The following is a 24702-nucleotide window of genomic DNA, read 5'->3' on the forward strand; positions in this document are numbered from 1 at the left end:
AGACAGGACTGCTGCTCCCTTCCCTCCCCTGCTAGCCCCTCCCACCTGGAGAGCAGGAAGGCACAGGGCAAGGTGGACAGTGGACACTGGCCTGCTGGTTTCCCGTGTGTGGGAGTTGCTGGCCAGGCCTTCCCTGAGGAGCCGAGTCGGCCACCTCCCCTCGGCTGGGCTGGCCTCCTGGCCCTGCAGAGTGAAGGGCTATCATGAACACTTGTAAGAGCTCTGAGATGCATGGGCCTGGGGTGGAAAGAGTGCAGGGAGCTGTTCTTAACTCATGGCTGAAGTCACAGGCCTTGCCTTCCGAGAACAATCTTTACACATCTTGTCCACAAAACTTTACAAGATTGGTCCGCTGTGGCCTTTGCAGTGCAGTGCACACTTCTAGCACCTCTGCATCTGTGTGTAGCCTCCTTGCAGGTGTGGTGACTGTGTCCCACAGAGCACAACATAGCCTTGGCCAAGTGGACTTGGCTCTGTCCTGGAGAGAGCCATCAGGGCCTACAGGCCTCCCAGACCCTGCTCCAGGGCAGTCTTGCAGGGAGAGGGGGTGGGGAGGCCAGCAGGCTGAGTGGTGCGGGCCCAGCCAGCTTTCCTGTCAGACGGGGCTGCCAAGGCGGAGCCAGACATCGGGAACAGGTTTAACCAATTACCCAGGCACCCCATCTGCTGTCTGGGGTTCGTGTGAGGGTGAGTGCATGTGAGGGTGTTCGGAGTGTCTGGGCGGGCTGTGGGCGTGCGCAAAAGTGTGACTGTGTGGGTGTGTGTGGGCGTGCGGCTGTGCATGTGTGTTGTGCATGTGTGCAATGTGTGGCTGCACATCCCAGTCAGTCCCTCATTTGTCCAGACAACCTGTTTATGGTCTTCCTGACCCCTCAAGACTTCAAAGTATGTCACAATCCACCCAGCACCCCCCGTTTCTTTCCTACTCTTTGTCACCCCCTACTCTCAGGATTTATCAGCTCTGAATAGACCCTCTCAAGTCACAAAATCCTTTCCTATCAGATCATAAGCCATTCCCATTGGCCTGCTCACTGTCCCTTTTATGGTCAGTGCTGGGCCTTATGAGACCTCCTTACCATGGCCCCCTATATTCTCCAACACATCCCATTACGCCTTAATTGCACCTTCCTGGCAAAGTCTCATGCCTGCTTGGATCATTTCTGTACCTGCCCTTGCCGTCAGCCTATGAAAACATCAGGGAGCATGCTGGGTAATTTCCTTCAGTCTCCGGGGCTCAGTCCCCATTGATGAGACCCCTCAATTCTATAGGACATGTCTCAGACTGTCATTCTCCTCAAAGCTCTCTTCCCCTTACTCTTAGCAGAGGACTTCAATCTTCAGAAAAATAAAAGACAGCTCTAGAAGGGAAGGCTTTTTTCTCATCAGTCAGAGAAATTGTCATCAAACAGGGCAATGGAGGAGAGTTTAATAAGAGAACAATTAATTCTTGAAACCCACAGGGGATGTTGCAATACTTCAGGGCTGGTAACAATGGGGAGCTCACAGAGCCTACACAGCCTGGGCCCAAAGAAGTAGGCACAGTGGCCAGAACTTGAGAGGATAGCTGCTTGGGACAGGCTTCCAGACAGGAGCTGTGACCTATAGTAGAAAAGCTGGGCATGGTGGCACCCTCCTATAATCCCAGCATTTGGGAGGCTGAGGCAGGAGGATCGTTGCAAGTGTGAGACCCGCCTGACTACAATGTGAGCCCAAGGCCAGCCTGAACTGCATAGCCAGACTCTTTCAAAAAGCCACATATGGCAGGAGGGACAGAAGGATACATCCTCCAGTCTCACTCAGTCCTCCAGCTTCCTGTTAGTGGCTCCCACTGGTGGAAGACAGACAGCAAGTACAGACAAGCCCGCCTCCCCTGGAGTCCACTTCCCTCAGCAGGAAGGCAGGGACACAGGCAGGTCTGGAGGAGCCTAACCTTTGACTCCCACCCCACCCTCACTACCTGCCTCCCGTTATACCCATGACACCTTTTTCCTAGGAGGATCCATGGCTTAGGCTCCAAATTCCATCTGTACTCCTGGGACCTCATGCCTGGTCTGTTCTTCTCTCCTGTCTGGACAGCCTCTTTTGCCTCCTGCCTCAGCATCTCCTACCAAGTGCTTTCTTAGTCCATGTTACTCGAGCCATTGACATGTCTGCCCAACTTGCACCAAATCTCTTTAGAGAATTACGTTTGCTGACATCAGTGAAAGGCCACTGACTTCACACCACATGGAAACCATTTGCCCTGACCACACTCCAAGACTGCAAGACCCCGAATGCTTTGGTCTTCAACTTCCTTGACTTTCAGGGCCAGTTAAGCATGAAGAACAACTCCTACTGTACCACTCTCCTCTCTTGGCCCTCTGGAACACAACACTCTCCTTCTTCTGTGCTTATCTCCTGTATTAGTGTACCAGGGCTGCCATAACCGAGCACCACAGTCTGGGCGGGTTTCTTCTGAGCCTCTGTCCTTGACATGCAGACAACTGCCTTCATGCTTACCTGCCTTCTCTTGGCATGTCCTGATCTCCTAATCTTATAAGGACCCCACCATAATAGTCCGGTAATAGGATCAGGGTTCACACTACTGATCTCATTTTTAACTTATTACTTTTTGAAAGTCCTTATCTCCAAATACAGTCACATTCTGTATTTGCAGCTGAGACTTCAGCATCTGAACTTCGGGATCCTATCAGATCTCTCACAGGAACACTAAGAACTTGCATCACCTTTCCTGTAGATTTTTCTTCCTTCTCTGTTTCTAGACTCAGAGAAACCACATACCCTTCTCCCAAGCTGCCCAAGCAGGAACCTAGGGCATCTCAGCCTCCTCCTCCTTCCCACTTTACAGGGAACTATGGAGAGCTGCTCAATCCTGCATGCCTCTGCCTCTCTCCATCCACATCCCTACCATGGTGACCCAGGCCCCATAACCCCATTGTGACTGCTGCAGTCGCCCCTATCTGGTTTCCTCAGTGGTTCTGTGTCCACTTTCCCCTCTGCATGGCTCAGGAAGACACCTTTCTCCATGTTAGGTCTCAGAAACTCACTTGCCCCTGGCCTATGGCAGCTGGTCCCTAGCCCCTCCTGGGACTTGCCTGGTCCTCTAACATCCATGAGCTTGGAGTCTGGACTGACAGTGGTGGCAGGGTCCTTTCCCCTGCCACATCTGTATATGCAGAAGAGGAGCGCCAATGTCAGGTGTCCTGGGACTGATGTATGAGGTTTCCAAGGAAGGGTCTGTCCATTTTTCATCTCCTCTTTCCTCTTTTTTGTTTTCTTCTTTCCATGTCTCTACTCCTCCATAAGGCCAAGATTCTTGTTTTGATTGAGGAGGTGTCCTTGTTGGGAAGGAGGCAAGCTCTGGCCTTAGACAAGGATGCCAGAAGCTGCCTTGGTGCAGGGATGGAGAAGAAATGATTCTTGGCCACTGGCCTGAGGGACACTTGGTACTGAAGGGTGGCCCTACAGGGGTTAGGCTTTGGGGGAGTGGCTGAGACCTTACTGTTTGAGGGGTTAATCAGGGAGCGAGGAATGGGCAAGATGACGGTAGCAGCAGCAGCACTTGGGTACTGATGGGAGACTCCTTTTCCAAAAATGAGGTAGGTCCCTAAGGCCTCAGGAAAGGGCCACTCATTGCTCTGACCCCCTGGATTTCTGGTCTCCTAGGCTTTGACTGAGTGGGAGGAGGGAGGCCCTACTGGCCAGGCAGGTGGGGATGGCAAGCAGGGAAGACTGCATTCCTGGACTGTTAATGATCTCTGGGCTGGGCAGGAGCTGAGCCCCCAAACAGCTAAAAACAACAAACAGCTCCCAGAAGGGATTTGTGTCTTTCCAGAGAGTCAAAGATTTCCGCCCCACAGAGGCTGTGTCCTGTGCGCTAAGCAAATTCCCTAGAGACCAGGAGCCTCCTGGCCTGGAGGTACCACTTTGAGAACAGACCCCACCCCTACTCCTCTCTCCTCCCTCCATCCTCCGAGGCCCAGTGGCCAGGAGGGGAGGCAGCACCTACACACACCTAGCAGGCAAGAAAGGAGTCTCAGTACATTCTTCATCTGGGTTCTCCGTCCTTCCAACAGGCCAGCAAGTGACATAAGGACCCCTAGGCCCAGTTATAAAAGTGCCCCACAGAAAAGTCACTCAATATCACCTGACTGGACAAGTAAATAAGGGAAGTGACCCACTAGAAGCCACTGAGTCATGCTGGGCCATGATGGGGCTGAACCAGGGTCTGGCTGATACTAACTGTGATGGTCTTTCTCTGTTACCCTTCATCAGCTTCTCTCTGCAGGGTTGGAAGATGCTTGGGGACCTCTGGAAGCTGCCTGGAAGAGGAGGAGAAGGTGGCCACGTCCTCCCCCAAGGGACCATGGAGGAGTTAGAAAGGAGAATTTCTAGGACTGGGACCATGCACACGGCAGACATCGGCACCTTTCCACTTAACCTAGGCCTTCCCCCCACTGAAACTTCTCCTGGTCACAGGCAGTCCAGAAGGCCATGGCTCGCCCTCTCCCATCCTCAGGAGTAGAAGCAGCATGCGAGTCAGTGGAATCCTCATGTAGTGGTTCCTTGAATTGAGTACCTCCCTGGGCACGCACTAGCAATTCTATAAGAGGTCCTTTGGCAGGTTCAACTTACCCGCTTTGCCCAGCTTCTTACCTTCACGTGCTCTGTCCTTTCCTCCATGTTCCTCTGACCTTGTTCATCATCCCCCAGGGGCCTTTCTATAAAACCTTTACTCTTTCCCATTGTGCTTCCATACTCCCACCATGATTCACAAAGCCATGCTCTGATGCTTTAAATCATTTATTGCCCACAGCTCGTTAGTATTACATAAATCACATAGGTTGAGAAATTTTTTGAGGTTAAAAAGACATTGTAAAGTCCCTGGGTGTGCTGAGGCCTGTAGGCTGGGGCCTCACTCATCCCTGCCTAAAGCTGGCAGACCACCTGGGATCTTCCCACTCCTCTCCTCAGGACCCCACCCTTCTCCCAGGCCAGAGGCTCCAAACAGGAAACAAGCCAGCTCACAATCAGGAAGGGAGCAGGGTCTGCTGGCCATCTGACATCTTTCACTTTTAGAGCCTGTACTCTCAAACTGCTTTCTGAGAATGGATGAAGGGCATCCCTGGGACTGAAGGAATGTTTGAAGTGACCAGAAGAGGGTTGGCTAGGAAAATTTTGGTCTCTTTGCCAATCATGAACCAATCTACTCCCTAGACCTCTCTCCCCTGGCCTCAGCAGAGATGAGAAGCAAGTCTCCTTTATGGGGTGTTCTAAAGCCAGACCAGGGCTTAGCAGCATGGACAATCGAACCCCCTGTCACTATCACCCTGAGCTATAAGGATCCTTTTCAGTGCACCCCTCTGCAAAGCAGCCCCTTTAGCTCATCTGGAATTGTATTTTAGTGCATGAAGAAAATCATCCAGAGACAAAGCAGACAGCTTATGAAATGCTGAGGCCATGGTGGGAGGGTGCGGCTATGCTGAAGCCCCTGGCATGGAGAAGGATGCAAATGCCCACCTCTGCTGGGCCTCTGGGAGGGATAGTTAGGGATGGGGGGGAGTTTTGGCCCATGATAAAGTGCACAAGAACAAGACCCATGACAAAAGTAGGGTGAGCTCAAAATGAGCTTTTCAAAAGAAGACCCAACACGCCCAGCTTCTAGTCTAGGCCTAAAGACTGGCACAGCCAGCAGTCATTGGCACATTCACATTATGGTGGGATTGGCTCAAAGTTCCTGCCCTCTCCAACACTGTGGCCCCCTTTTCCTTACTGCTCTGCCTTCCATGCTGATCTACATCTCTCCCTGATAAGCAGGGGGTAGGCTGCTCCTCCAGAGTGTGGCAGACCTTCAGGGCAATGTCCTGCAGAACCAGCCGTTGGCCACCGAAGTGCACATGGAAGACCCACCTCACCAAAACTACGTGTCCCTCAAGATGTGGAGACGGTGCCCGTGGCCACATCCTTGCTGCTCACACATGCATTTCCCCACACACACGTGTGTTCACCTCCAGCCTAGAATCCTCTCAAGATCACCAGGAGAGGGAGGCCCAGGGGCTGCATGGTGAGATGGCCAGTCCTAGTGGGAGTCAGGCGAGGAGCACATTGAGGCCATGAATCTCCTTCTTTTGGGCCTTTCAGGAGAGGAATCACCATGCCTCCAACTTCCCTCTCTTCCTCCCTTGCCTGCAGATGGGAGAAAGAGCCAGCGGCAAGAGCCTCAGGTGGATGCAGTTGTGAGCCCCTGCTGATGCAAAGGCATCCATGCTGTCACCTCTTCCGGAACAGTGAAACGTTTGGCAAAGGTCAAGTGCTCCTGGGATGTAGGGTCACATAAAGAAGGGCACAGTCCAGGTTCTGAGCCAACTGCTGGCCAATCCCAAAGGGCCTGCTCCTTTCACAGGCCAGTGTCCTTGTTGAGGAGATGCCTGAGATGACCAGCATCTGAGCAGAACAGGCAGAGGTGAACTGGGAGAGTAATGAGAAACCCTTGATCCAGTATTTGCTTCTGGGCAGGGGCTGGAGGATCAGAGAAGGGAGTGGATTGCCCAAGACCACATAGCTAGGTTCACCATTCCTGGATTGACGTTGCCTCTCAAATAGGTCCCAGGGATCTGGCCTTGACACCCTCAGGTATGAGACCCTCCTGCTCAGAAAAGGGTAGATAGGGCAGGCAGGTTCCATGATGAATACTCTCCGGACAGCAGTCAACCCAGTTCTGGCCCACCCTTAGCCCAATGCCCAGCCTGCAGGCTGTGAGCTACACCCTGCACTTGAAAGAGGATCTTCCCACAGAGGCCAGCACAGGCCCGTGGTTCTTGCCAAAATTCATTCTTTCTTGGAACTCTCTTCCTGGAGCTGAGCCTCAAAGGCCTAAAATCAGTGAATGCTCCATGAAGGCAAACCTCAGTTCCATACCACAGTGCTTCACTCAGGAACTGGTTCCACAGCTATAGCATAGGTGAGGGCAGGCCACATTCAGAGTCTGCTGGCCACAGGATCTTCCAGAGCCTGCCAGGGCCTCTTGATAACCTTGAGCCAATTCCTGAGGACTTTCATCATGGCTAGTTCATCCTGTGGGGTGCAGACCACCTCCCTTCCCTTCCTCATTCTGGTTTGGTCACTCTAATATCCTAAATCTACCAGCAAGGCCATTGAATCCACCCAGCACCCGGCCTATTATGGCTCCCAACATCTGTGTGCCTGCCTCTTCTGGTCTGCTTCAACCAAGGCTCACACTTGATTCTGATTTTTTAAAAAAGAAAGAAAAGTAAAAAATAAAAGTATAAAAGAATCCTATGTCTACCCCATGGGCATTCCTAGTTTTACAGCTTCACACATAATTGTGCTGAGTGGAGTTCTGACAACCCCACGTAAGGCCCAGAAATGCACTTGATGCTTTTATATAGGAAATGTGTCAGAATTCCTCTCCCCTACCTACGTTAAAAGGTGAACGGGTTAGTCTCCTACCACTGTGGACTGAGTATTCCCCAGGTGACCCAGGCCTGTGGGGTCCATCCTGGCCCTTCCTGCAGGTGCAGCCTGTGTGACTCCTTCCTGCCCCCAGCTCCTCACTGGCCTGGGCATTGTGCTGTCCCCAGGCCGGCCAACCACCGCTCACAGCCCCTTGTTGTACACCACTGTCCGGCTGCTCGTGGCCTGGGCAATTTCAGGTTCTAACTGGGATGTTTCAATCTGAGGAGAAAGAACAGAGAAGAAAGGTCCAGTGGGAAAGGGGTGTTGGACCAGCAGTCAGGATGATTCTGGTGGCCACAGTTCTGCCTCTCTTCTCTCTGAACCCCCTACCAGAGCCATGTTTCCTGCTTAGTGACACAACTTCTTTCTCTAGCAAGATGCCACTGTTGGGGCTTGGTGTCCCTGCCAGCCCAGGTCTGACCTCTTCCTTCTTACAGTGCATCCATGTGGGTGAACATCCCACTCTGACTTCTGGATTCTAGGCCTCCCCCATCTCCGGGGCCCTTGTTCCTCCTCCTAGGGGTCTCCTAGGATAGACCCCTGGACCTGCCAAGCTCCACCCTCGTGGTCCCCATAGTACCTTGTAGCCACACCCGTCTCTGCTGCTCCTCTCCATGTTTAGATTATTGAAACTGCAGGCTCCAGCTTGCCCCCCCCCCCACTTAGTCTTCAGCTCCTTTCTCCAGCCCAGACCCAGGGACCACTTCAGCTTCTTCCAGGCCTGAGTGGTAGAAGCCCTGCTTTGGAGGTCCCCAAGCATACATCTATCATTTCTGCACTTAAACATAACTACCCACGCCAGACCATTCAATATTCACTGTCCCTCACCCTGGTTGGACCCTCACAGCAGCTGGCAATAACATCACCCCACGGTACTGCCCACTCAACTCCCTCTCTCTCTCCATGGCAGCCATCCTAACCTTTCTCTGCTCACTCTGACTACTCTGTCTTCAGCTCCCCACTCCATGAACCTTTCCTACATCAGAGAAAAAGGCAGAAGGCACCAGAAGGGAAGCATTAGCTTCTCATCCCCCAGCTTCCCACAGCCTCCCTGTGACCACATGTGCCCACCTGTGCCCCAGCAGCCATCCCTCCCTTGCAAGGCAGCAGCAGAGGCTCCCCTTCCCCCCAGCCTGCGGGTAGCTTCCTCCCGATGCCCTCCTCTTTCCACCTGGCTGTCTCCTGACTTCTGCCCATCAGTGTCCTTGGTCTGAGAATGGCTCCCCTCCACTCCACGGCAGGCTCCACCACCGCCTCATCATCTCCTCCCCGGCAGCCACATCTCCTTAAAGAATTGTCTACCCTAGTGGTGTCCACCTCCTTACCTTCCACTGACTTTCCAACCCACAGCAAATCTGACTTCTTCTCATCGCCCTCCACAAAAATATTCCTCTTCAAGGTCACCACCACTCTTCATTTATGACACCCACCAATCGCTTTTTAGGGTCCTCTGGGCTTGCTCTACCTGGGCCCCCTGGGTTCCCACATCTGAGGTGTTTCCAGCCATAGTGTAGTCCTGTCTTCCAGGCACAACCCAATAACATTCTAGTTGAAAATCCTGGGGCCTCCTCACCTATTTTTTCCTTCCTGCCCCCAAGGTCTCATCTATTTTAGTTCATCCTCAGCATGGCCAGTGCCCGCCTTCTAAGTCTCAGGTCTGGTCATGCCTCTCTTCACTATAAAGAGCCAAACCCAGAATTCCAACTCTACCTCTATCCCTACTACTGCCCACCCCTCAACACCTTCCCCTTTCCTAAAGAACATGCACCACATGCACTAAATTTGAGTTCCTTGGACACCCTAGGATATTCCTCATGTTTCCAGTCTGTCCTCTGTGTCCCCTCTGCCACACCTGCCCTCCATGCACTTAAACTACCCACTGCACATCTTCCCCATCTTCAGTGGCTCTCATGGCTCAGCTGTAGACATCTTTTCTTGTTCAGTATAGGTATGTCACCCTCTGGCCCTGCAGCCTCCTGCACTTCTCAAATTCAAGTGATACCACATTGTTTTGGGCCTGATATTCACTCACCTCCCTCCTTTCCACATGAGTTCACAAGCTCCCTAAGGCAGAGGGTATGCAGGTCTTTGCACTCCAGTGTCTTCAAGGCCTAGTAGAGTGCTGGTATCACTAAGTAATAAACAAATGGGTGGAAAGAAAAGAGGTAGCTGGCACTGTGGGATAGGGTCTCCCTGGCGACCAGCTGCTGGTCTTTGGCTCCAAAGATTGAACCAGTGGAGATCCCTGGGACCCAGGCTAATAGAGCCAGGTTGAAAGGTGCTCCTTCAGTTAGAAGGCCCAAAAGGCCTGACATTTGCCCTGGGCAGGGTCACAGCAACACCAGGCCTGTGCAACTTAGCTCAGCTGAACTTGGTCCTTGGCACTTGCCATATGCCAAAATATAGCAACCCTGGAAAGTTAAGAAGAAGGTGGCACAGATGAGCCTGGCTTCCAGAGAGCTCAGTCAGGACCAGGATATGCAGGTCAAAGTTCAGAAAAGAGAGAGTTTGGTGAGGACTGGAGCTGGTGGCTATGGTGGGGATCCTAGAAAAGGGGGACCCCTTCCCCCATAGTCCCTGATACATTAACAGTAGTGCCCTACTTGATATGGCCAAACAGACAGAAAGAGCGAGGTTCAGGACCCAGGTTTCATCCCCAACCCTCTCCTCAAACCACCTTCTCCCTCCCTCCCCCTGCTGGCTTGAGTCCCCTCCACCCTGAGTCCCCTCCACTCCATCGGTTCCCCTCATCCCTACACTGCCACTGACACAATGCACAGCGCCCACGCTTAAAAATCTAAATGCTTTTGAAAATGTTTAACCTAGTTAGACAAATTAGCAAAAATTTGTGCAAAACAATTTAGGTATTTAAAATATTCAATGTTTTTAAAAAACTGGAAAACTGTTCTTAGCTTTCAGCTGCAAAAACCAACAAAATATAACATCCCAGCAATCTTACCATGAGGTGTAACATAACCCTTCGGGAAAGCTGTTAAACAGCTACTGAGGCATCCTGGGAAATAGCACTTCATTTATTCAAATGCACATATGTCAGGCTTTTGCACCATATGTCATTCCAAGCTATTTACAGTAATAATTAAATCTTAATCAACGTTTAACCTCTGTAAAATGTTTGAAGAATCCTAATCACCCTTCAGACTGCACTAATGAAGGAGAAATATATAAACATAAAAGGAAAATGATGCATAGATAACACACTGGAAAGAACCAGTAATTGCAAAATTGTATTTCTTTTAAATATAATCAGTAAATGATGTAAAGTAAGCCAAGGAGTATTTTAAGTTAAGACATCTTGGATGTCAGAGGTGTGAGCAGCTAATTTTGTTCTGCTACCCATAACAGATGTAGCATATTTTATTTTAGTGCCATTATTAGCAACTTCTCATGCCGGCTTTCACTGAAGCACTGAGGCCCGCATTAAAATCAGAGAGGCTGCTCAGCATGGAGGTGGAGGACCACGGCCCAGGGCCACGGCCCACGGTGTCGACTCCTTGCAGTGCACAGACTGGGGGTAGACCAAGACCTCTCCCTCCTGGCACCTGAGGCTCCCCAGGCCCCCTCTGAGCTGAGGGTAGCAGCTAGGAGGGAAGTATGGAGAGATGCAGCCAGTGGGAAGGCTCTAGGTAAAAGCAGTTGAGATGCAGTGAAGCCCAGGCTTGGGGACAGAGCTGCCACGCTAGGGCTTCTTTCTGTCCCATCCATCAGCCCTATGGCTGTCAACTCCATGTACAGGGCCAAGTACACAGAGATGCTGAGAGCAGCCCATGCCCTTGAGAAGCTCCAAGTCCATGGGAGGAGTCAGTGCGTGAAAGCAGACGGGTTCCAGAGAGACAAAGTGCCATGGAAACTGGGGGTTACCACTTACTGATGAAAGAATCAGGAAGGAAGACTTCTCAGAGAAGGTGGATCAGGGAGAATGAAGGGTTTTGATGAGAAGATAAAAAAATACTTGCTGGGTAAATGAAAAAGCTTTAGCTGACCAGCGCAGGCAGGTGAAATATGGAGTCGTGTTGGGCTTGTTGGAAATGTGACAGAAATTGGAGGCCAGGATAGGCAGGACCTTGTAGGCTACATGAGGGTGTCAGCCTTTTATCTTAGGGCAATAAGGCCCCATGGAAGGGTTTTGAGTATAGACGGCCATGGTCCAGACTGTTTTAGAAAGGTCTCTTCAATAGTGGAGGTGTGGAAGATAGGCCAGGGGGCTAAGTGGTAAGGCAGAGAAACTTCCCAGGGAGCAGCTGCTAGAGTCAGAGAGGCACCAGGTTCTGCGTTATCTTGTTGCCAGTGGGGGAAGATGGGTGGGTACACAGAGGATCCTGAGGACGAAATCCATAGGAGTTGATGACCAATCCCACGTGGGGGTGAGAGGGAGGTGTCGAGGATGACTGTGCGTTGGATGACTCCTAATTCTAGCTCAGGAGCTGGGGTGGCTGGTGATGCCATTCTTAGCAGAGCGAGTATGGGAGGGGATGGGCTGGAGGATGGGCTCAGGGTAGCCATGCTGAGTGTGGGGCACCTGTGGTTTCCCCAGTAGAAAGGCCTGAGAGCCAGATGGGTCTAGGGCTCTGAGCTCTGGGCTCTGAGCAAGAGAGACAGTATGGAAGCTTGCACAAAGCCAGAGCCTCCAGAGTGAAGGAGCTTGCCCAAGAGAGCAGATGGAGGAGTGGGTGCCAGGGCCTTGGGAACAGGTACATGTAAGGGACTGGTAGGGGGAACAAGGCCATGCTTGGGACCAGTGTGAGGATTGGAAGCAGTAACAGAGGGTTCCCAGATATGGAGCAGCCATGGCCACCAGCAAACAGTCTTCTGGATGTGGTCTCCTGAAGGCTCAGAGGCTTTGGTCTTGGCTACTGGACTGTGGTGACCTCTTGTGGCTTGGATTTCCCAGGCCCCACTCAGTACAGACCCTGGACATAGCCTCCCCTTTCCATCAGAGGCAGCTCAACTGATCCTCTCCAGCTTTCCTGCTGGGGTTGGGTATAGGCCCAATGGTCTGCTATTTTCTTTCTTTCTTTTTTTTTTTTTTTTTGTCTTTTTCCTTTTTATCGGTACCAGGGATCGAACTCACGACTGCCTGCTTGCAAGGCAGGTGCTTATGCCGCTGAGCTAAATCCCCAGACCCCTGGTCTGCTATTTTCAAGTCTCATGGGTACTGGGGACTGTGGGAGGTCCTCACAGTTGGGTTCACCAGGGGAAGCCAGGGTGGGGAACCTTGTGCTGTCTGTTTGATCTGATCTGTTATTTCCTCCCCTCTCACCAAAAATAAAGAGCGCTCCTTGGAAGTCACCTCTCTGATGTGTGTGGGGAAGCCCAGGCTCTTCCAAGGAGTCACATCACATCTAGGGCCCGCAGTAGACTATGGAATGGCAGCAGTGAGTATGGTTTGGGATGGCCTTCTGCCACCTTCACAGGTCCAGGATCCCAAAGCAAGGACTAAGGGTGAATGCTGTTTTCTCTGGGTTCCCTGGTACTGGGAAGGACAGGAAGCAAAAGTCAGTTTTATGGGCCATGCTGGCAGCAGAAGAGCCACTGTGACTCGCAGAGGGAGCTGTGGGGGCACAGGCCGAGGCTTGAGGAGGTGGAGCAAGGGAGGCTACCAGCACCAGCTTCCTGAAGGCCAGACCCTCAGGGTGCCGCACTAAGAAGCAGCCTCTGGTTTTGACCAGGAACTAGCATTAAGGGGCCTTCTCTGGGAAGAAGCTGAAAGGGAGAAACTGAGTAAGGAGCAGCAACAGGAGATGGGGTGCCCTGGGTCCAGGTTGTGCCTATGTCTTTTTGGGCTCCTCCCAGATGCCAGAGAGCAAGTGGCAGGGGATCTGGAAGTAAGGGGTCTCGGATGGGAAGCCAGGGCCCTGGAGGATGGAGGCTGCAGGGACCACTGAGGAAGCTGGGGTTATTAATCAGCACTGGCTGAGTGGGGGTGCCAGGTTCATGCCCAGCCTGCTATGAAATAAGCAGTGTCACCCTGCTAAACCTGCCCTACTCAGGTAGGATTTGCACCCTGGCTCCCAGTCATGCTCTTAGCCTTCCTGTATCACTGACCCAACTCCATCCTGCAGACTCAACTCAGACCCTGCAGTACCTCCCAGGAGATGTCCCCAACGGCAGAGCACCCCAAGATCCAGCTGTCTTGAATCCCTAGAACAGCTCCCGCAGCCTTCCTCTGTGGCCTGGGAAGGGTTAACCTTGAGCTATTTACCTGTCTCTGGGCTGGCTCATTGTGGGTGGGGGGCCAGAGTCAGGAATGCATTCAAGGCACCTCTGCCTGACAGCCTGGGAGCACACACACCTGCAGCCAGGGCCAGTGGATAGTTTACATATTTGAACCTGGAGCTAAAGTGCAGAGACATAAACAGGAAACTGGATCCCCCAGCCCGTGCCCCACTCTCAGGGATTTTACCCACTACAAAGCCCTCCCTCCTCCTGGCCTTTCTGCTGCTGGCTTTTCGGCCTTCTTTTCAAAGACAAAGGACTGGGGGTAGGGCTTTCAGCCTGACCCTGTGACACAGCTCAAAGCCACTTCCTATGCCTGGCCAGGGGTCTGAGCTTCTGAAGGTCCACAGGTGGTGGCAACAATGACCGGGCCCCAAAGTCCAAAGACACTTTGCTGACTCTGTGTGACTGAAGCCTCTGCTAGGCCCGGGACTGGCTTGCTTACCAGGGATCCACATTCACACTTTTAGCAGGGCTGGGTAGCCCCAGGTCCTGCTCACACATACACACATGCACAGGCCCTATCTTGAGTGCCCTTGGAAGACAGGGATGTTAGAGGAGCAGCTAGTGCCTGAGCCTGGACCCCTGATCAGGCCTTTGATAGTGGTTTTGGGCTCCTAGGCCTTCTCAATGAAGCTGACTCCTTGGCTGGACACTGGGGACTTTCTCTGGGTTCCTTGCCCACCAGTTACTTTCCATTTCTCATATTTGAGGCCAGAGGCCAGGGTGTATCCTATTCTAAGACTGCCTCTTCCTGAAAGCCTCCCCTGATCTTTTCACACCAAATCCATGTTGCTGCTTCTGGAGCCCCCAGCACTTGTTTTCATCCTGACAACCATAAGTGAAGACCAGGTGTACATCCAGGGGTTCTTCAGCCCACTCCACGGTGAGCCACTTGGTGTCCCTTGCCTTACTCAGATAGTCTTGATAATGGGTGAACCAAACCGGACAGGAGTGTCTCAGTGCAGGGGCTCCTCTTACTCTGCATTATCCCATGCTTTGCCCATCTGGCAAAGATTCTGAGCCCCTTCTTCACTTTGGAGCACTGCACTACGCCTGGGTGCCCTCTGGTGGACCAATCCCAAAATCATTCTCTGTCCCCCTTCTTCTAAGCCTCAAGGCTTCAGGCACAGTAGGAAAATTTTCTATCTCCTGGGACTAGGATGAGGATAAGATCTAGGAATAGATGGGAGAGCCTTTAGAAGGTCTAAAATCCCCGTGTGATGCTATGCAAAGAAGGCAGGGCCTGCAGTCAAAGCAGCATCCACGGCCTGTCTTGCTGGCTTGGCTCCCGTGGCTGAGCTCTTGCTCAGTTTGCACAGGTCAATGCTTTTATCTTTTCTTTTTTTTCCGGATCAAACTCATGACCTCACACTTGCCAGGCAGGTGCCTATGCCACTGAGCTATATCCCCAGCCTTGCTTTTATCTTTTCCACAGAAGTATCTCATGCCAAGCTTCTTCTTGGCCCTGAACTCACTGAGCTGGTCTAGAATGTCCTGGGAGAGGCAGAACTGGGGGAGACAGGCTGGGAGATAGCCTGGCTGAGGCCTGTCACTGGGAGTATGTGCACACTCATATATGAGAGTATGCCTGTGTGTGTGCATATGTGTGTGTGTGTGTGTGTGTGTGTGTGTGTGCGTGTGTGCATGCGAGGGCTGGGGCTGGGGGTGTGGGGAACAGGCAACATGACAGGTGGCGTTGGCGTTCCTGGGCTCTGAGTGGCTTTGCCATCCCCATTCGTCCCTCCTGGGGGGTCCTGTGGGCAAACTCCAAGAAAGCAGCGGGCGGGGAGGCGGCAGATTTCTGAAGGCAAAAATAGCCTGCTTTGGAGTTCAGTAAGGACTGATTAAAGCAGTAAATGAGAAAAACCCCAAACAAACATCTCCAAGCAAAGTAGGAGACAGATTTGATACTGGACGGGAGGAGGTCCCTGCTATGGGGACAGTGAAAGCCACTGTGGACTCAGGAGGGACATTAGACAGTATCTCTAGCTTTGTACCAGACCTAAAAACAGGCACCAACAAAGTCAAGGTGAATCCACATAAGCCATGTTCTGTTAGGTGTGTAGAGAGTACAAGATGTTGGCCTGATGAAATCCTATGTACCACAGTGGGAAACAGGTTTGTTGTCCTGAGGCAGGAGATGGGACTGCACATGTGAGATGGGACAGATCCTGGAGGTCACAATGGGGAGGAGTCCTCAGGAGAAGCCATTTCTAGAACAGCTTGAAAGAGGATCTGAGGCAATTCCCAACTCTTAGCCAGTCTTGGTGAGAAGTTCAAATACTTCCTCAGAAAAAGGGAGACAGGCTGGAGAGACTCTGGCTTCTGGTGGGTCACAGCCACGTAGCCAAACGGGTTCATCAAACCACCATTTTCCTCAGTGCTGGTGAGGGGTGGAGGTTTTGGTACCCACTGGAAGTAAAACATTCTCCTTCAGTGCATGAGGGGTGCATCTCTTTGTTTCTCAGCCCTAGAAACTGTAAGGGGCACAGGTAGGCATAAGGAGTAGCCATGTCCGACCCATGTTCCGCACCTACAAATGGGTGTGGCTTCTAAGAGCCACCCTCTGCAGCCAAGGGGGGAATGTGTCTCCAGAATTATACTGAGGACATGGGAAGGGCTCCAGGCTCCCTCAAAGCACATCTTCAAGTCCCCAGGTCCCTCCAGAGCTTAGGGGAGGAGGGGGGAGGCTGAGAAGGAAGGGATCTGGGGTTGACAGGGCTAACGTGGAGGCTTAGGGCAGGAAGCCCTGAGGGCTCTTAGGTCTTTTCTTCCAGGCAAGGCCTTCAGCAGAAGCTGGGGAGGGGGAGGGAGGAGGAGTTCTCTCCTGAGGTGTCAGGGAAGGTCAAAGGCCAGGGGACAAAGGAGGAGACAACTGACAGGCAAACTGGCCAAACAGGAAACAATCCTGCTGGCTAGTGAACCTGACTCCTCATCCCCTAGAGGCCCCTGCAGTCAGGGCAGGGAAGAAACACACTCAGAGCCTCCAGCCCTGCAGAAACAGCCTAGAGCTTCTGTCTGCAGCCTTCATTCAAAGACACACAACCCGAGCTCCCCTCTCCCTCACCCTTGACCAGGTCCCTACAGCAGCTGGTAGTGGGCCCAGGGGACCATGAGGCAAGCTTCAAGGACAGCTAAGGCCTTGCCTATTTGCCACTTGGTATTTATTCATAAGCCAGTCCCAGCCCCAGAGAGTGGCTCAGAGGATACTCCACCTGGCAGGCCAGGCAGGCATCAGACTTTAGCTCACAGGGCAGCCACTGCTCTCCTGACTCTAGCACCCGGACTATGCCTGGTATTTCCACCCCTAGAATCCTACCCAGCAAGGCGGGAAGAAACTTAATTCCAACTTACAGCTGGGTAGACTGAGAGCTCTGAGGTTAAAACACAGGCCATGCTGAGAGTTGTGATCGAGGGATATTAGCCAGAGGGACCAAGGGCAGGCCAGGGGGTCACAGCACAGCCCCTGCCTGAAAGCCACCTTGGGGCTCGGCCTTGCTCTGGATGCCCCCATTTCCCAAGTCACCCTCCTCCCCAGACAAGCCCCACCTTCTGTGGACACATTTCAACCTCACCAAATCAGCTAATTATTGACAGTTGGTGAAGAGGAGATTTCACTTTTTCCTCCTGTTAAACTGCTCCTAATTAGTTCCCTGTCACCACGCTGGCTCGCCCGCCGCAGCCCGTTCACAGTGCCTCATTAACCTTTTGCTCCTCTCCGGCCGCCTGCCAACAAGATGAGGACAAAAACAGATTGTTGAACAATGGCTCCGGCTTGTATGTGCAGCCCTGTTCCCCAGCCCCTCAGCTCTTGGGGAAACAGTGGGGGAAGGGGGGAAGGACACACTAGGGATTTGGGGACAGATAGAGAGGAATCTAGGAAGGGAAAAGAGGCACAAAGAAGGACAGAAGCAGAAACAGAGGCAGGGTGGAGGGAAGTGGGGCTTGGCCAAGGTACCGCCTCTTGCTCCCAGGAGACATGAGGTTCATTAAACAGGCCTGGAAGCGCTTCCAGGGAGGGAGCACCAGCTGTTGGAGTTGGAGGGACATTTGCCATCACCCTATTCAGCCTCTTGTGGCACCCAAGCCCATAGGTCACAGATTGGACTCTGGACCTCCTTGAGGGAACCGAGGCACCCGTGTATGTGCGTGAGTGTGGGGAAGAGAGATAAAGACAGCCACTGAGGCCTGGAATTCCCAGCCTCAATCTCCAGAGAGGGAAGGACCAGAAAGGGAAGGGCCATCACAAACCTATCACAACAGAGGGAGGCTTCTACTTCCTACCTGACCTAAAGTGGGTGCTGGCAAGTGCAAGAAGAATCTTCCCTACTGTCTCCACCATAGGACTGGAGGCTGGCTGAGACCCCAAGTCATTATCTAACCACAACTCTTACAAGAAGGGAAAGTCCTCCCAGTCTATAAGAGGGATTACAGGGCAGGGAACAGATTCTGGGTGCCAATGGGCCTGCTCATGCTGGGGACAGCCTAGCCAAGTGTGCCTGGGTAATAGGGCCCATCTGGTCAGGTTTCAGGGCCCATTTGTGTAGACTGCCCTGCACAGGCAGTGAGACTGGGGGGAGGCCAGGCGCTATCCCCCAGTTCTCACATGGGTCATGAGGAGAGTCCAGGTCCATCTCTTAGACCAACACACTCTATCTTTTCCTCAGCTCTCAGAAAACCAAGACGCACACTCTAGTAGGTCCCTGTGAAAATGGATACCAAGGATAGGAGGCCTATGGGAGGATGCTAGAATGTTCTTATTGATGAGTAAGCTATGAGGGACCTGGGTCACACACTGAGGTCTCATTTTACAGTGAGATGTGGACAGGGTGAGAAGGACTGTAGAATCTTTCTGCCTGGTACTAAGCCAGCTCCACCATTACCAACATGTACCCCAGACAAGGTATTCAAACTCTATGAGCACAGTTTCCTTATTTGTAAACAAGGGATACTGGTGCCTGCCTTGTAGGATTGCCATGTCCTGGACTCGCCAGTTCCTTGCCATAGCAAGTCAACTGGGCCCCTCTTCCCACTGGGCCCCAGGACCCCAGGAGGCCATGGTTTCCCACTTTGGGCTATGGGCCGTCTCCCAATCACTTTGCCAAGCTCCCACCCTCCATTTCCCAGAACCCCAAAGAGTGAATATGTTTTGCTGCTCTCTCAAGCTTACCTATCCCTGAGCTCACTTCTCTGAACAAGGACAAAAAATTGACTACCATTTTTGCTTCCTAGACTGCTACATCTAGCTCTATCACCCAGTTATCAAGTTTTATCTACTCCACAAATTCTCTCTGTGGTATCTCACTCTGAAATGCTTATGTCCTTAGTTTCCAGGAACATATTTCACCTGGGTTTCTCCTCCTGGCTCTGGTCACTCCTTCCCTCCCCTCTTCCCTTGTCTCTCTCTGTCTCTCTCTCTCTGTCTCTCTCTCTTTCTTTTTAGAGTAGGAAAGTGTACTGGGGAATAGGAATACCTCCTGAGAGGTAGTAGGGGTCCTGAATGGGTTGCCCTCCTTTCCTTTCTTATGGTGTTTCCTCTTCCCACAGTGACCTCACTGCTGCTTGGCTTCAGTTCCTCCTGTGCAATGAAGGTTCCTTATTTTCAGCCAAATCTCTCCCCAGAGCCATGGTTATACACATCCAATTGCCTAGTTAAAATCCACTGATATTCAATAATACTTTGGACTCGAAGGGTGTTAGGCGGACTTAATATAATGAGGCCTGCAGAGTTCCCAGCATGCTGCCTGGTCTAGTAGATTCTTAGTAAAACATATTATTATTATTATTATTATTATTATTATCAACATTATTTGCAGTTTGACCCTCAGTGTCATCTTAATAGGCAGGAATACTGATTTGGAAAGAACAGACAAAAAAGCTCCTTCCCAGGAATTGAAGAGGGGATTGAAGTTCTCCCCTCATCCTCTAGAAACCACACCAATCTCTGCAGGCCAGCTGTTCTAGGACCCAGTTCCTAAACTTGATCTCCAAGTCCCCTAATTAATTAATTAGTGTTTCAGTGATTACTTCTGCTGACACCTTAGTGACTTTTGGCAAGGCTGGGTCAGGCCAAACAAGTCCAGACTTATTATAGTAAATCCCACTGGCTTCTAGGATGAGGCATGGTCCCTGTATGGCAAGAAGCACCTCGTTAGAATTAATTGGGAGGATGAATGGGGGAGCATGAGGTCCTCTTAACCACTGGCTGATAGCCTTGGTGCTATGGGTCTCAGACAGGCCTCAAAATACCCCACAAAGGATGCAGCAGCCTGCATCCCTTTGAGATTGACACGACCGAACAGATAGCTCTGAAAACCATGCTCCTACGCTCCCTTCCCGGGGAGCAAAGACCTCTTAGGCACTGACAATTTTCTTCTCCATCTAGAGAAAGTAGCTTGGGTTGTGGTATAAGAGGACTTTGGTGAGATACTTAGAAAAACTGTCTTCCATGCTTATTTGGAAGGGGTGGGCATCAGGGAAGCTGGGCTCTGACAGGGAACCTCTGTGAGGCACACAGCTGCTGCTGGACCACCTCTCTGCACTGGAATTGTGTCTCCACAGTTTTCTCAATTTCACACCTGGCTTTTTGACCTGGGGCTGGCCCCATGGCTGCCCAGGGCCTTCATTTTCCAGCAGAACCAGGAGACCTTGAAATCCCTGTGGCTGGCAAAGGCTCAGATTCAGTGTCCTGGTTTTTCTGCCCTGGGTTCCTCCCCTCATAAGTCCCTGAAACTCTAAGCACAACTGTGCTTCAAGCATGCAGGGTCCTCGGAACCTCACCTAGAGCCTTGGGCTCAGGCTGACTGTACAGAGACAAAGAAGGACTCAGGGAGTGCCAGTCCAGCCCGTCAGGGATGCAGATCCCAGGGATCTCCAAGAATATTCTCCTTCCTGTCTTTAAAACTAGGTAAGCTGGCATCCAGGCTGGGCTTTCCAGAGGGTGGGAAGGATGTTCCTGTCCTCATGGCAAAGCTGAGCCCAGAAGCATCAGATGGATGCTGGCTCTTGTCACACACCAGCTTCCTACCCTGGCTTGCCTTGGATGGGATCCTGCAGGACCTGGGCCTGGAGGCTGGCTCTCACCATCCTGCCTCTTACTGTCACCTTTCCTGGCTTCCCTTCAGAAACCCTTGCCCCTCCTACCACCTTTCATGGCTCTTTTCTGAAGCATGGTCAATCCTGAAATCACAAATGCAGAGTGTCCCTATCTGGCCCAGACTCCCCGCTCCGCATTCCCGTGCTTTCTGTGAGCCTGGTTACTCTACAGGTCGCCCTCATTCTTTGCCCCCTTGGGCTGGCCTCCTGCTTGTCTCTCAATCCCACTTCACCTGCCCCCTACTTTTGCCCCATCCTCTAAAGAGGGGAGGGGGCTCCTACCCTGCCCAGGCTGGCCCCCTGGTCTGCCTTCTGGTTCTCTCCCTTTTTTTGTGCCATGTTCTCAGTTTCCCTTCTCAATTTACACAAGTCCCAGTCCCGCCTATTTTAAAAAGAGAAAAGTAAATAAATACAGGTTCTCTGGATCCCACATCTGTTCTAGCTATAACCCTGTTTCTCTTTTTTCCTCCATGCCAAGCCTCACCTTTCACCTGGGCCCCACCCCTTGGGTCCAGGGTTTGCCTGAAGGATAACTAGGGCTCCTCAGCCTTACGGGGCTCAGATGGTCCACCTGCCCTTGATCATACTCACCTGGACCTGTCTGTACCAGTACTGGTTTTATCCCGGTGGCCTCTACTTCTACCCCTGAGCCCAGCCCTCTCTCCTGAATTCCAGACCCAGAGCCAGCTCCCCACAGAGCAGCTCCATTTGGATGCGGCACAGGCTCCTCACACCCCTGGGTCCATCCAACTCAACATGCTGTCCTCCTTCAACCCTGCCTCTCCTCGTGTCTCCATCTTGTAAAGCAGTACCTATATTTGCCTTCTGCTTTCAAAACCAGAAAGCCAGACATGCATCTTGCCGGCTCCCTTCCCTCACACCACACGCGGTTCTTCAAGAAATCCTGATGAAGCGGCCACCCAACTCTCTCTCAAAGGCCCCATTTCTCTTGATGCCCACTGCCAACAGCTTGGTCCAAGCTGCCATCATCTCTTGCTGGACGCCCGCCACAGCCTCCTGATGGTTCCTTCTCCTCCAGAGCTCCAACCCAGCCTCACGACACAGCTCTGGGGACTGTTCAAAATCAGGAATCTGCAGTCCTGCTTTGGGGGGTCCTCAGGATAACATTTACCTTCTCTGCTCTGGCTTCCAAGTTCCCCACACCACCTGGCCCAGCTCCCCTCACCTGACCCACTCTCTGCTCTTAGCAAGTGCCATGTGCTTCTCTTCAGTACGGTCACACCACCTGGTCCCCAGCTCATGTGTGCCCCATCCCTTCCATCTGGCCAGCGCCAGCCCAAGCTCCAGGCCCCTGGCCCAGAGAACTGCTACTTTGCTCGGGTCTGTCCCCTCCTATGTCCAGCTGAACTTCTCTCATTCTAACCCTACTCTAACTTCATTTGCTAGTCCTTGTTTCATCCTTGTGTTTACTGCTTGACCTTCGACTCTGAGAAGCCACAGCCTGGCCAGTCTCACAGCTCTAATCCTAGTACCTACCACAGTGCTAAGGTCTCATCACTGGATAAGTCTTTGGTAATAAATGATCCAGCTGCACCCCTCCCTTCTCTGCCCTTGACCCCCACTGACCTCTGACATCTGTGGGAAGAGGCTGATAGCCAGCGGCAGGGCCAAGCCGAAGGCTGCCAGGCACACGAGGCTTTGCACAGGCAGAAGCAGCCGGGGGCGCGCCTGCAGGAGAGCTGTCCTGTTGGGGAGAGGGAAGGAGGAGTACGTGAGGCTCCAACACCTGGAGGTGGTGCAGGCTGGCTACTACCCACCCTGCGGTCTCAGGGCAGGAGCACTCCGGTTCTGCAGCTAGGACAGTCCCTAGCGAAACAGATACTGCAGAATTCTGGGTTTGTGACCATCTCCAATCATCACTCCTCCTCCCAGAACCAGTCATGAAGGACAATGCTGGTTGAATCTTCAATTACTCATCATAAATGAGTACCTGTGGGTAGCCACCCACCCTGTCCAGCCCTGTGTCAAGAAGGTCCCAGGTGTGGGAGACAATAGAAGGGGCTGTTTGTTCCTGCTGCTGGAGAGACATGGAGGAAACAATTAATTGCAAACAAACCAGACCATCCTGCAGAGAAGACAAAGCACACACACACGTGCACACACACATGCATGTACATGTCCAGAGGGGGTGGTCCTGTCCTATGTGTGCGAGTAGAAGACATCCCACTGGTCACCTCATCAACTTCATCCAAGAGCCAGCGAGGGGAAGGGACTTGCCAGGACCAAGGCCAAATCTGCTGCTGCTGCCTGATTCCCTGAGTGCTGTTATCCCAAGCTGCTCTTGGCCTCCACATTCAGGGCCTTTTGCCAGCTTCATTCCCTGCATGGCACAGCTGGTCCCACCCCCTGTGGCAGGTTTTGGAGGTGAGTTCCTGGATGGCAGTGGTGCATGAAAACCCCCCTTCAGGGACCGAGGTGTTCCAACTCCAGGACTGAATGGGATTCCTAGACAGTGACACCAGCTGGCAAGTGCACCTTTACCACACTCACCAGAGTTTTCCATGGTGCATGAGCCAGCAGTCTCCATAGTGGAAACCATAGCATTCTACTTGCTGGCAGCAATGTAGGAATGAGGGACCCAGCATGCTGCAAAACTGGACTGTTGGCCAGGGGATGTTTGGTAGGCACTAAATCTGACCTCCGCATCAGCCTCCATGTCCTGATGTGAAGGAAATACAATAGGAACTTTTGTGTCAACCCACTGGAGCAGCCCTGGCGTGAACATAGATGAGAGGCCTCTGGTATGGTTTGGATCTTAAATGTTCCCCAAAGAGCCATGTGTTAAAGAGTTAGTCACCAGTGTGATAGAAACCCTAAGAGGTGGGGCTTAAAGCCTGGTGTGGTAGAACACACTTGTAATCCCAGCTACTCAGGAGGCAGAGGCAGGAAGATCAAGGGCAGCCTGGACGACGTAGGAAGATGCTATTGAGAGAGACAGAAGAGGAAAAGATGAAGAGCTGAAGATACAGCTCAGTGGTAGAGTGCTTGCCTACTATATACGGGGCCTAGTAGAAGGTCTTTAGGTCACCGGGAAAACATGCCCTTGAAGGAAACAGACACTAGGCTTGCTCATTCATTCTCTCTCTCTCTCTCTCTCTCTCTCTCTCTCTCTCTCTCAACCTCTTCCTCCCCCTCCTCCTCCTCCCAAGCAATAAGAGGATCAGATTTGCTATTTCACCTATTTCTTCCATGATATGCTTCCTCCTCAGAACAGAACAATATGGCCAATCAATCACAGACTGAAACCTCTGAATCCATGAGCCAAAATAAACCTTTTCTCTTTGTAATACCTCTCTCTGATGTATTTGTTACAGTCATAGAAAGCTGACTAACATAGGCCCTTTGGGCTAGGTCCACAGTATAGGGGCTGGCAACCCTCATCTCATTTCCTGGGACAAGAATCCCCAGAATACCTGGCCTTGAGCCAATAGCAAAATTGGGAGCAGCAGTTCTCAAACTTTTGTGTGAATTGAAATGATTTAGGCAGCTGGTTAAAAATGCAGACTCACAAGGGCCCCTTGCACCCCAAGAGTCTGATTCCTTTGGTAGAAGATGTAGCAATTTATAATTGAAACAACTCCTTTGAGTCTAAAATAGGTGATTCCAAGATCACACTTTTAAGAAATCCTGTCCCAGGATGTCTCTGTTAAGAGCAATAAACTTAATTTTGCGCAAGATAAAGGCTAGTTCTTACTTGGGCTTCAGTAAGTGCTCTGTAATTGTGTCACTATTGCTGTGGTTATTGCCTGTGTTACATGCAAGAAAGAGTAACAGCCTGGTGGCTGAGCTGTCCTCTAGTCTCTCACATGGGTGCAGATTTGTCCAGCTGTCAAATTAAGCCTGATGAGCAATAGGAGAGGGGACTCCACGGAA

At 51.9% G+C, this 24702-nt stretch overlaps 1 protein-coding gene across 5 annotated transcripts in view; it reads right to left on the reverse strand.

Moving 5' to 3' along the window:
• Window positions 1-4787: 4787 nt before the first annotated feature.
• The window catches only part of Sfxn5 (sideroflexin 5), a 108307-nt gene continuing 88392 nt past the window's right edge, over window positions 4788-24702 (reverse strand). For 3 of the 5 annotated variants that reach the window (XM_003469000.5, XM_023564781.2, XM_023564782.2), the window contains exons 13-14: window positions 22396-22513; window positions 4788-7695 (exon numbers count right to left, since the gene is read on the reverse strand). In XM_003469000.5, the coding sequence (XP_003469048.1) occupies window positions 7618-7695; window positions 22396-22513 (196 nt within the window). In that variant the 3' untranslated portion in view covers window positions 4788-7617. Of the gene's footprint in view, window positions 7696-15737; window positions 17440-22395; window positions 22514-24702 lie in introns of those variants that run through there. The other 2 variants (XM_063229587.1, XM_063229588.1) reach the window with 2 other exon arrangements.

Source organism: Cavia porcellus, unplaced genomic scaffold, assembly GCF_034190915.1.
Source record: "Cavia porcellus strain 051 isolate PalLab524CR breed Dunkin Hartley unplaced genomic scaffold, mCavPor4.1 scaffold_18, whole genome shotgun sequence".
Classification (NCBI taxonomy): domain Eukaryota; kingdom Metazoa; phylum Chordata; class Mammalia; order Rodentia; family Caviidae; genus Cavia; species Cavia porcellus.